Genomic DNA, 13014 nt, shown 5'->3' with positions numbered 1-13014 from the left:
CAACACTGTCACAACTACCCTCCCCACGGGCTCCTTCAAGTGTCATCAAATCCTCTAACCAGGCTTGGGGTTCAAGCCCTTCACCTTCCAAGGCTCCTACTCCTACAAGAATTTAAGAAGGAGGTATTTGCTAGGGCTCAGGTGAAGATCTTTTCATCTCTCTCTCTCTCTCTCTCACGCACTCGTGCGCACACACACACATACACACACACACCACTTCCCTGTGACACAGACTCCATGTGACACCTTCCCATGTGAGCTGGACTCCAGCCATTTCACAGATGAGGAAGATGATCCAGAAAGGTTAGGCATCCTGCCCACGGTCACTTGGCTAACAAGGGGAGAAAGTGGGGTTTCCAGAGCTTCACAATGCACGCTGGCACAGGTAAAGAAGACCACTGTAGCACAAGAGGTGGCACATACAGCCCTCAGGAAAAGACTTCCTCTTACACACTTTGACAAGTGTTTCATATGCATGGGGACACGCTTCATGGGACTGGGGTCCTACGGGAAACTACAAGGAGCTGAGATCTAACATATCAGAGGGGGTGACCCACTTTAGTCAGAGTAGGCTGAGAAGGATCTGGAGTATTTGTTATTTAAGCAGACATCTAAAGCAAAGGAAGAGAAACTGGTGATAAATGTAATGGAGGGAAGTCTACCCATTGTTGAGAACCCTAAATACTTGACGATAACTTGCGTAAAGAAAAGGCAGGGGGGAAGAAAGAACAAACAAACAAACAAACTTGGAATGTTCAAGAAGCTGAAAGACCATGAGCAAACTGGGGGTTTGAGAAGAGGTGGCTAGGCCAGGCCACGGTGAGGGACTGGGAGGGTGGGCCATCTGGAGTCTTGTTCTAATGCTAAGAGAAGCCACCAGCAGGCTTCAGCAGGGCAGCAGTGAGCCAGAGGGAGGCAGCAGTCCAGGATGGGTCCAGATGAGGGGCAGGTAGAGGAGGGCTAAGAAGGAGGCTATACAGAGTCCCCATGAGGTCTCTCCTAACCAGCTCCAAATAAAAACTGCTTTTTCCCATGGTAGCCAAGAGGCTAGAGGATTGGGCCTGCGATCCCAAGCACTGTTCTCTCTTGATAGATACTCAAGAGCCAGGTGGAGACAGTGAACCAACTATCAGATGCTTCTCCTTTTGTTGAAACTCTCCAGTGCTTCACTATGCTTTCTTTACTCCCTTATCTATACAAATTACTTGGGTTCAAAACATTTCCCAAGACCCCACCTTCAAACAACAACATAAATATCAGGGAAGTTAGAATTAAACCTGTGCACACAACAAATCAAGGCACCAAGAATCAAGACTTTCAAAGTGAACCCTGGAGAGAAAACAGACAAATCTGAGAACTGAGAACACCACATCATGTCAGGCAGACAATCTCTGAAACTGCTTATCCCAGCAGGGGTAGCAGAAGGTCTCCCCAAAGATGTCCATGCCCTAATCCCACGAACCCAGGCACATGCTACATTATATGGCAGAAGGGACTTTTCAGATAGAATAAAAGTTACAGACTTTAAAACAGGAAAATCATCCTGGATTATCTGAGTGGACCCAATCTAACCTGAGTCTTTACTAGAGAATTTTCTTGGCTGATGTCAGAAAGATATAGCCAAAGAACCCACCCTGATGGAGGGGGCCACATAGAAAGTGTGAGACCAAATGCAGGCTGTCTCTAGGAACAAAGACGGGCCACTGGTTAACAAAGAGTTAGTAAGGTACAAAAACACTTCATTCAGTCCTACAACCGCATGGACTGAATTTGGCCAACAACCTGCACAGGCTTGAAAGCAAATTCTACCACAGAGCCTCTAGGAAGAAATGTACACCTAACCAACATCTTGATTTCAGTCCTCTAAGACCCTAAGTAGAAGACTCAGCTGAGTCTACCTAGACCCTGCATCTACAGAAACTTCCAGGTAATAAACCTGTGTTGCTTTAAGCTACTATATTTGTGGTCATTTGTTATGGCAGCAAGAGAAAAACTAATACACAAGCAGCAATCTGGCAAATAAAGGAAAGAATCTAGCTTGCCCAAAAGCAGAGAGAAGCTGAACTATGAAGTATCCAGTCAGTCCTTGACACCCAGAGACTCTTCAATTGCCCTCCTGCCCTCTGAATTCCCCCCCTCCCCAATTTCCTCTGATGGCAACTTATTCTTCTGGTTCTTTGGTCTCCCCAAACCCAAAGAAGAATCTTTGCCCTGAAGGCTTTTCTTGGGGAGCCCTGAAATGGGCTATACCTCAAGATTTCATCTATGGAGGCACATGGGTGGGTGTATCAGCTGGTTGGATATCTGCCTTTGGCTCAGGTCATGATCCCGGGGTCCTGGGATCAAGCTCTGAGTCAAGCTTGCTGCTCAGCTGGGATCCTGCTTCTCCTCTCCTTCTGCCCCTTTACCTGCCTGTGCTCACTCTCTCACTCTCTCAAATAAATAAATAAAACCTTCAAAAAAAAAAAAAAAAGATTTCATCTATAGACAATTCCAGGGGATCAAACCCCCCTCCGAAAAAACCCAAACGCAATGTTCACTGATTCTGCAATATCTGCAGAATTGTCCCCAGACTATTCCACATCAGTGCCCAGAGCCACCAACTCTACAGTCCCCATGCCTTCCACTGTACTAAGAAGCTTCCCAGCATTCCATCCCACTTCCTTCCTTCCACGCTGCTGCACTCCACCCCCGGCATCTAGTTTAGTCATCAAGGACTCTCTATGCTTGCTCTCCCCTTTCTCTGGAGTGGTCTTCCTCTTTCAGTTTCCACCACTGTCTAGTGCAGGCCTTTATAATCTCTTGCCGACTAGGTCATTCCACAACCATTTTATGGACCAATGCAACAGGCAGTGAACTAGCAGTAGGAACACAGGGATGAAAAATGAAAGGTCCTCAAACCCCAAGAGTTCAAAACTCACAATGGCCTAACTGGCCTCTCTCCTCTGTTCTTGATCCATCTCCAAGGACTCCGGGAATCTTCCCAACTCTGGCATTTCACTACCTCAAAGCAGGCAACATGCCAACTCCTCAGCACAGCACTCCCACCACTAACATGTCAGCACCTGCTCACCTTCATTCCATTACCATCTCCTGAACCTCCTTTCTCCTCAATCCCCAGAATTCAGCCTATAGCAATGTCCTCCAGTGCAATGAGAACTCAAACTTCCCTACTACTCAGCTTGGAATGATGGCCTCTCACACTCCTACTTGTCTTTTTAAGGCTCAACCTATTAGCCACCTACTACTCCAGAAGGCTCCTTCTGCCCTGCTCAAGAAAACTGTCAGTTTTTTCTTGGAGAAAGACTATACTGTAACTGCTTCTTTATGGTAGGGCGGTTCCTGAGGGCAGGGGCTCTCTCAAAATTGGTGGCTAGCGCTCAGTAAAAGACTGCTAAATGAAACAAGCAGTGGGTGGTGAGGAGCTGGAGTTCCACGAGGTGAAGCTTAGAGCGCACCGGCACCCCCTGCATTGAGGGGTTCAGCAGCTTAAACTGCGGGGAAGAAGTATTAAAACACCAGCTTTTCACTCCCTCCTCCCAACGGACGGTCGCTTCCTGACAGCCTCTTCCTGCCACCCTTCGCAAAATCCACACTGGGGCTGGACTGGGGGGCGGGGGAGGCAGGATACCCGTTGATTCTCCATCCCCCACCGCCCACAGTCCCAAGTACCTAGCCTACCAACCTCATCTTCCATCCATCCCCCTGCAATCTCTTTTTCTCACTCTGATGCGCTTTTCCCAAAGACGAATCACAAAACATCCACATCTGCTAAAGCCGCCACGGGCTGCCTCTTTCCTTTTTCGAATTCAGTGTGATTCAAAGCAGGGGAAAGTCTGCAACCAAAGCACACAAATGACGAATGAGAACGCTCAGGACGATGACTCATAAGCCAGGGTTCGCTGGTTTGCAGAGTTCGGCCCCGGGAAAGCTAACGAACAGTCTGTATCAGCCAGGAACGGAAGGGACAGCCAAGGGCTCAGCGGCGCCCTGGGAGTCACAAGAGTCCCGGGAGCCTTCGGCCTCTCGGCGCCCCCAGGCCCTAGTGGGTCCGATCGCCCTAGGTCTCCCGCGGGTCCGACCCCGGCCTCGCCCTCCGCGCGCGGAAGGGCTGAGGGGGGAAGGTCCGGAGATTTTGCCCTCTAGCCCGGCCCCTACTTACATTTGACTGACCAACTTCTGCCGGAAGGCGGCGCTCCGCCAGTCGGTCTCCTGCCCCGAAACGTCCATGCCGGTCGCTCCGCTCCGCCCGCGTCCCGTTCTGCCGCCGCCGCCGCCTCTACCGCAGCGCCAGGCCCAAACCCGGAAGCCGTCGGAGGCTCCTCCGCCGCGCCGGAAGCCGAGCAGGAATTGTGGGAAATGGCGTCCTGCGCACGGGCCCGTGGGAAATGGAGTTTCCGGGCCCCACGGGGAGACTTTTCGGTGGCCCCCTAGGGAGTATCCCGAGCCCTGGCCCTTCTCCCAGCGCTCATGCCGCGGGGGATGGGGACTCGGGGCTGACCAGAACGGGCCATGGCTTCGTAGTATTCCTGATACTGCCCATAGCAGGCCCACGCTGGCCACCCGAATTTCGTGTGACCCTATTGTGTGCTAGCCTTACCAACTCCACGAGATCTGCACCTTCGGCCAAGCTGCTAGCAATCTTCAGCGGATGCCATGGAGAGATTGTTTATATATCAACTATTTCTCAGCACCTACTGTGGGCCAAGTACTGTGCCAACATGATCCAGGCTCCGCTTTCCCGCCACTACCTTACAGCGTCACATCCAAAACGTGACCAGATAGACTTTTTTCACTGCTTCTCTCCACTAGACTTTTGGAATCTCATATCCCACTGTATTTTGTAGGGTGTGGTGATATAAGAAGCCTAAGCCACATTTATTAAATTCCGGACATGGGCAGTCTTGCTTGGCCCAAAAGCCATGTCCTGTTTGAACAAAGTCCAGTCCTCAATGGAGGCCAGACAGCACACAAACTTGTTGGGTGGAGGCAAGTGAGCTGGAGGTGGGATGCAAAGGTGTAGGGGGGCCTGAGGATAATTTTAGGAGGATAAGAGTTCTGCTGGATGGAATCTATGTGGCCCTTGTCTGCACCTTAGGGGTTTGGGGTGAGGGGTAGGTGGCAAAAATCCTAAGCACCAATGGTACACAAGTGCCATGTAGGCAATCGCCAACATGGGCTCAGAGAGTGTGAACTGACATCTACTGATGCCTGTAAGTGCCAAGCCCAGGGTAGGCTGTGTACACCCAGTGGCTCAGTATCCCAGACAGGAGCTTGGGGTGGGGCAGGTTGGAGTACAGGGAGAGAGAATGTGAGCAGGTTTCCCAGAGGGGCCCCTCTTGCCCACAGCGTTTCAGGTCTTGTGTTGGTAGAAGAGCTTTTCACATCTTCAAACTTTTCTGTTCAAGCTCCTAAAAATAATTTTTAAAAACTCTGTATTTTGGATGATCCGCTTGTTCTGGTTTCCATGGGACTCTCTGGGTTTTAGCTCTGGAAGTCCTGCATCCCTGCAATCCCCTGGAATCCCAGGCCAACTGACATGATTGATCACCCTATCTATATCCCTCTTGCATGTTAAAAAAAAAACAAAACTGAGATATAATTCACCTTTTTACAGTAAACAATTTACTGTTTGTTACTTAGTATTAATATATTCATAAGATTGTACAACCATAACCACTCTCTTGCACATTTTTAACTTTTTTTTTTAAAGTGGGCTGCACACCCAACATACAGCTTGAACTCATGACCATGAGAACAAGAGTCACATGGTCCACCGACTGAGCCAGCTTGCCTATTTTTAGGTTGACATCTAAATACTTTTCTAAGTACCTTTCCAATGCTGTGACTATAGTGTATCCTATATTGTATATCGGCTTCAGATGCATTTTATTATTTAGATCCTTGGGCCTACACATTCTGCTCATCAATTTAGGAAAATATTGGTCCCACAACCTCATCGGCAAAACCAGTCCTCGTTGTCACACCCTCGGGCAAATGAGATTCCCTGAGGCTCTGGAAGAAAAAGGTGGACTTTGTATCATGTCCAACCCATTGAGCATGTGAATAGAGTCCCCAGGACATCTCTTCCCCATCTGCACTCTGGTTTTGGAAAGCTGATAGAGCCATAAATACACAGATTCATAGACGGACAGAGGCCAGGAGACTGACTGTCAAGAATTTGTCATTGCGATAAAATTAAGGGATATCCCTTTGATATTTGCCCCAGAGCTCTATCTCTACTTTTCCCTTTGTTTTTGGCCCAGAAGTGGTGACTCCCAGGGCAAATATCTTCAGTTAGAATCTGGATGGGTGATGAGGGAAGGAGAGGATGTAGAGATAGCCACAGACCTCCTAACCTCCCGGAAACAAGAAGTCCAACGGGGTGGGTCCTGAAATGAATCTGCACTCTCTCAAACCCTGCAGACCCTCCTGGGACCCCCAGTGTGAAAGTGGGTAGGTTTAGACCCTGAGGGGGAATGATGAAGGATGCTGAAGCTATGCCCAAGCTTGACCCGTATCCCATATCACTTGAAGATGGTTAAGTTTCTGCCCTCCTGGTTCCTGCACAGTACCTTGTCATTGCTGGATCCTGTCACTAGTCACACTTTGTGAATACCATCCTGAGCTCTGCAGGAGTTGGGAGCTGGGAGCTGGAAGCTTCTGAGGCAGATGAAACTTCCTTCCCTCTAGGGAGCCTTGCACATGCTCTTTAAGCCTCTGTCTCCCTTCAGTTGCACTTGAAGTCCCCTCCAATTCCCCTCCTTGCTTTGGTACTCACTCCAGGCATGGTGCTTACCTGCCCATCTTTCCACCCTAGCACCTGCCCAATGTAACCCTTCTACTGTGTTTAGCCTAGGGCGTGCCATCGTTTCTGAGTGTGGATGGAGGCGGAGGGGGTGCTGCATTGGCAACAGCAGTGATTATTTCTTCTAGAAGCAATACATGGGGGCGACTGGGTGGCTCAGATTGTTAAGCATCTGCCCTGGGCTCAGGTCATGAACCCAGCATCCTGGAATCGAGCCCCACATCAGGTTTCTGGCTCAGCAGGGAGTCTGCTTCTCCCTCTCCCTCTGCTTCTCCCCCTGCTCATGTGCACACACTCTCTCTCTCTCTCTCTCTTTCTCTGTATCTCTCTGTCTCAAATAAATAAAATTCTTAAAAAGTTTAAAAGTAATACATGGAAACTTGAGAAAGGACAAACATTATAAATCCCATCATTCAGAGGCATCCATTGTTTATATTTTGATAAATTATCCTTTTCTCCTTACTCCCCTTAGTTTAAAAAATACAAGTTATGGTGTAGATGCCATTTGATCCTGTACTGTAAACCTAACATCATAGCATAAGCATATCCCCAAGTACTGAGAGCCCTTTAGCAATGGGAATTTTAATTATGATTTAGATTATAAAACCACATTATGGACAAATCTATATAGGACCAATTGCAACCTGTGTAAAATACAATTTTTTTTAAAATTATTTATTTATTAAGAGAGATGGAGAGAGCCCAAGCAGGGTATGGGGGCAGAGGCAGAAGGAGAGAGAGAGAATCTTAAGTAGACTCTATGCTGGGTGCAGAGTCTGACTTGATTTCAAGACCCTGAGATCATAACCTGAGCCAAAAATCGAGGGTCAGACACTTAACCAACTGAGCTACCCAGGGGCCCCTAAAATACACTTTTAATAAAAGTATTATATACTGATCTATGAAATCTGTCGTATCTTATGCATTCCCTTGTTCTTAGACATTTATATTCTGAATGTTTGATTTGTTACAGATAAGGTGTAACAAACATGTTTGTGCGCAGATTTCTGCTAGTGTTGCAGAAGATTTCCTCAGCCTAGTAATTAGACATGGGTCCTGGGTCCTGGGTCCCAGGGACATACTTTTGAAAGCTCAGACATTTGATAGAATTCCACCCATTATACAGATTAAAGGGTTTTTCCTTAATAGGTAGAATTGGATCACCTAACCACCAGTTAGGCAGCTGATTCTTGGTTTCACCTCAGGTCATGATCTCAGGGTTGTGAGATCGAGCCCAACAACTAGCTCAGTGCTCAGTGCAGTCGGCTTGTCCCTCTCCCTATGCTGCTCCTCTCAACTCCCAAGTGCACACACACGTGCTCTCTCTCTTTCTCTCAAATAAATAAGTAAAATATTTTTTTAAATGGGTATAATCAGGGGTGCCTGGGTGGCTCAGTGGGTTGGGCCTCCGCCTTCGGCTCAGGTCATGATCCCGGTGTCCGGGGATAGAGCCCCGCATCAGGCTCTCTGCTCAGCGGAGAGCCTGCTTCTGCCTTCTCTCGGCCTGTCTCCCTGCCTACTTCTGAGTTCTCTCTCTGTGTGTCAAATGGATAAATAAGATCTTTTTTTAAAAAAAAAAAGAGTATGGGGCCCTTGGGTGGCTCAGTGGGTTAAAGCCTCTGCCTTTGGCTCGGGTCATGATCCCAGGTCCTGGGATAGAGCCCCACATCCAGCTACTTGCTCAGTGGGGAGCCAGCTTCTCCCTCTGCCTGCCACTCCCCCTGCCTGTGCCCACGCGCTCTCTCTCGCGCGCGCTGTCAAATAAATAAATAAAATCTTTAAAAAATAAAATAAAAATAGGTATAATCATAGCTTTCATGCAGATACTAACTCACTGGTTAGAAAGCTGGAAACAGGGTGCCTGGGTAGTGCAATTTGTTAAGTGTCTGACTCTTGGTTTTGGCTCAGGTTGTGATCTCAGGGCTCTAACCTCAGGGTCATGAGATCAAATCCCATTTCGGGCTCCATGCTCTGCAGAGTCTGCTTGAGATTCTCTCTCCCTCTCCCTTTGCTTTTCCTGCTCACACTCTCTCTCTCCCACTCAAATAAATAAATAAAGCTTAAAAGCAAGCAAGCAAGCTGGTAATATCTTACCAGCTTTTAGTATTGGGGAATATTATAATGAATATGTAAATGAGACAAAACTGGCCTCTCCTACAGTGGGGGAGGGAAATCAGTTCAATCTCCCTCCAGCATGATTTGCATGTTTACGGACAAGAATTATTTTGCATTGCTATTATCTACATTGTACAGTTGTAAATCAGCTAGGGCAAGGAAAGACTGGAATCTGATAGATGAGAAGAGTATATTCTAATCAATGCATAGTACCCCCTTGAAGTATGAAATTTTCCTTAAGGGCCCATCTCATAATTTTTTACAATTTTTTACCTTTTTTCTAAGAAGGGAGTACCTTACATACGCACCAGCGATAATCACATTATAGACTACATAACTCAGTCTGGATGAATCTACAGATCAAAGGAATTGGTTTCTTCAACAAGAAGGAAAATACGAGATGGAAGGGAACCCAGCGATTGAAAGAGACTTTCAAGGTATCCCAACTGTATGCAGTGTGAGGTCCTTGTTTGGATCTTGATTCAAATAAACTTTAAAGCAACAACAACAAAACAAAAACTAGAACAAAAGCTAAGGGGTACCTGGGTGGCTCAGTTGGTTAAGCATCTGACTCTTTTTTTTTAAATTAACATATAATGTATTATTAGCCCAGGGTACAGGTCTGTGAATCGTCAGGCTTACACATTACACAGCACTCACCATAGCACATACCCTCCCCAAAGTCCATAACCCAACCACCCTCTCCCTACCCCTCTCCCCACAGCATCCCTCAGTTTGTTTCGTAAGATTAAGGGTCCCTTATAGTTTGTCTCCCTCCCGATCCCATCTTGTTTCATTTTTTCCTTCCCTACCCCCTAAAACCCCCACATTGCCTCTCAAATTCCTTGTATCAGGGAGATCATATGATAATTGTCTTTCACTGATTGACTTATTTCGCTCAGCATAATACCCTCTAAGTTCCATCCACATCATTACAAATGGCAAGATTTCATTTCTTTTGATGGCTGCATAGTATTCCATTGTACATATATACCACGTCTTCTTTATCCATCCGTTGATGGACATCTAGGTTCTTTCCATAGTTTGGCTATTGTGGGCATTTAAGCATCCAACTCTTGATCTCAGCTCAGGTCTTGATCTCAGGGTTGTGAGTTAAAGCCCCATGTTGGGCTGGATGCTGGGTGTGGAACCTACTTAAAAAAATATATTAGAAATTAAAAAACAAACACCCAAAGAAGCAACAAAGAAGGACATGTGTAGGATAATTGGGAAACATGATCACTTGACTACTTGGTGATATTAAGAAATTATTGTTGATTATGTGTGTATGAGAATGGAATTGAGGAGGTCAAAGGCAGGATGTTTATTCAGTGCCCCCTTGAACAACTCAGGGGGTAGAGGTGCCAACTCCTACACTATTGAAAATCCACATATAATTTTTGAGTAACTACTGACAGCCTAGGGTGGACTGGGGCTCTTACCAATAACGCAATCAATCAATAAACATATTTTACATGTTATACTTATTATATACATTATTTTTATAACAAAGTAGGCTAGGGAAAAGAAAATGTTATTAAGAAAATTGTAGGGGCACCTGGATGGCTCGGTTGTTAAGCATGTGCTTTCAGCTCATGTCATGATAGCAGGGTCCTGGGATGGAGCCCCACATTGGTCTCCCTGCTCTGCAGGAGATTGGGCTTTAAATAAATAAATAAATAAAATCATTGGGGGAAAAATAAAATAAAATCATTGGGGCTTTATTCTCTATCTTATGTAGAAAATAAATAAGTGTTAATAGCTACTGCCAGTTGTTTTAGGGTATTAGTTATCTAATGATGCTGCATAGCAAATGACTCCACAGCCAAGCAGCTTAAAAAGACACTAATCAACATTTGTTATCTTTCACTGTTTTTTATGGGTCAGGAATTCAGCAGAGGTTTAGCCAGATCTTGGCTCAATGTCTCTCAAGGTTCCAGGCAAATGTGGGACTTCAGAAGACTATGGCCTAGCTAAGACTGAAGGGTCTGCCTCCCATGCAGCTCATGCCTGGCTGGCAAGTTGGTACTGGCCTGGTCTCAGTTCCATGGAGGTCTCTCCTTAGGGCTGCTTCTGTGACATGGTGGCTCACTTCCTACAGACTGAGCAAGACAGAAGCTGCAACACCGTTTATGACCTGGCCTTCAAAAGTGCAGGCTTTTTCTTCTGCCACATTCTATTCCTTAGAAGGCCCAGTCACTAAGCCCATTCCACATTCAAGGGGAGGAGGATTGGCCTTTCTTTACCTTCTAAAGGGAGGAGAGTCAAAGAATTTGCAGATAAATTTTGAAAACACTGTATGCCCCAAATTAGCTGTTCCGATTTGTCTTCTCATCAGGGCTGTGTGTACAGCGCCTCACTGTCTAGTTCAGTCTTAACAAAGATTTCTAGGGGTGCCTTGGCGTCTCAGTCGTTAAGCATCTGCCTTCAGCTCAGGTCATGATCCTGGGCTCTCTACTCTGTAGGGAGCCTGCTTCTCTTTCTGCTTGTTTGTTCCCTCTCTCACTGTGACTCTCTTGGTCAAATAAATAAATAAAATCTTTAACAACAACAACAACAACAAAAATAAATCTATTAAATCAGTTCAGGGAGCACCCCCCACCTTTGGAATCTAGTCAAGTTCTTCAGCCCGCAGCTCTGATAACCCCGTTAGGACAGTTTAGCAAGAATCCCCCTTCTCTGATGTCTAGTGTTAGTAATCTTACATCCACCTCAGTTGCTCTTTAGCTATAAATCCCCAGCTGTCTTTGTTGTATTCAGGGTTCAGCCCGATCTCTCACCCTACTGTCATACCCCTGTTACAATAGGCTTCCTGAATGGTCTTCCTTCCTGTTTTAACAGGTCTCAGAATGAGTTTTTCTTTAACAATGTATGAAAATGTGGTGTATTATTTGCATTTCCAGATGATTAATGAGATTGAACTTGACTTCCTTTGTTTATATCCACTGGGACTTCCTTTTCTGTGAGTTTCTAGTAAGTATCTTTTACCAGATATTTAACCATTGACTAATTATCAATTTTTAGAAGTGATCATGATCTTGGGTTCCTAGAATCCAGACCCCATCAGGCTTCAGTAGGAAGTCTTCTCTCTCTCCCTCTGCCCTTCCTCCCTGCTTGTGCTGGATAATAATATTTTGTCTGTGATATATGTTGTAAAAATATTCACTGATTTTTTTTTTTTTTTACTTTCACTGATGTTGATGATTCTCTTAGGTATTAAATGTTTTGTATATTCTTTTCTTTTTCTTTTTTTTTTTTTAAAGATTTTATTTATTTATTTGACAGAGAGAGATCACAAGTAGATGGAGAGGCAGGCAGAGAGAGAGAGAGAGGGAAGCAGGCTCCCTGCTGAGCAGAGAGCCCGATGCGGGACTCAATCCCAGGACCCTGAGATCATGACCTGAGCCGAAGGCAGCGGCTTAACCCACTGAGCCACCCAGGCGCCCATGTATATTCTTTTCTGAGTATTATCCATTCATGTCCATTTCTACTTATCTGTTGGAATCCTAGTATCTTTTTTATTGTTTTGTATGAATTTTTAATTTATTTTTTTAAAGATTTTATTTATTTATTTATTTGACAGAGATTACAAGTAGACAGAGAGGCAGGCAGAGAGGAAGGGAAGCAGGCTCCCTGCTGAGTAGAGAGCCTGATGTGGGGCTTGATCCCAGTTACCCTGGAATTACGACCTGAGCCAAACGCAGAGGCTTTAACCCACTGAGCCACCCAGGTGCCCCTCGTATGAATTTTTAAAAAGATTTTTATTTTTTTACTTGACAGAGAGAGAGAGAGAGACAACAAGAGCAGGAACACAAGCAGGGGGAAAGGGAGAGGGAGAAGCAGGCTTCCTACTGGGCAAGGAGCCCAATGTGGGGCTCAATTCCAGGACCCTAGGATCATGACCTGAGCCAAAAGCAGATGCTCAATGACTTAGCCACTCAGGTGCCCCTGTATGAATTTTTAAAAAAGATTTTATTTATTTATTTGCGAGAGAGAGAGAGAGAGAGCGAGCACAAGCAGGGAGGAAGGGCAGAGGGAGAGAGAGACTTCCTACTGATCAGAGAAGCCTGATGGGGTCTGGATTCTAGGAA

General features: G+C 46.0%; 1 protein-coding gene and 1 long non-coding RNA gene across 3 annotated transcripts in view; one reads left to right on the top strand and one right to left on the bottom strand.

The window, feature by feature from the left end:
- The window catches only part of MED15 (mediator complex subunit 15), a 66923-nt gene extending 62589 nt beyond the window's left edge, over nt 1-4334 (bottom strand). The window contains exon 1 of one of the 2 annotated variants that reach the window (XM_032311119.1): nt 4163-4334. In XM_032311119.1, the coding sequence (XP_032167010.1) occupies nt 4163-4230 (68 nt within the window). In that variant the 5' untranslated portion in view covers nt 4231-4334. The remainder of the gene's footprint in view (nt 1-4162) is intronic. The other variant, XM_032311126.1, reaches the window with a different exon arrangement.
- Nucleotides 3128-11363, top strand: LOC116572272. The gene is made up of 3 exons (XR_004278192.1): nt 3128-3139; nt 5317-5319; nt 11307-11363. It is a non-coding gene; the product is annotated as an uncharacterized LOC116572272 (long non-coding RNA).
- The last annotated feature ends 1651 nt before the right edge of the window (nt 11364-13014 follow it).

The sequence above is a fragment of the Mustela erminea genome, chromosome 13 (assembly GCF_009829155.1).
Source record: "Mustela erminea isolate mMusErm1 chromosome 13, mMusErm1.Pri, whole genome shotgun sequence".
Classification (NCBI taxonomy): domain Eukaryota; kingdom Metazoa; phylum Chordata; class Mammalia; order Carnivora; family Mustelidae; genus Mustela; species Mustela erminea.
This window is presented reverse-complemented; position numbering and strand designations above follow the sequence as displayed.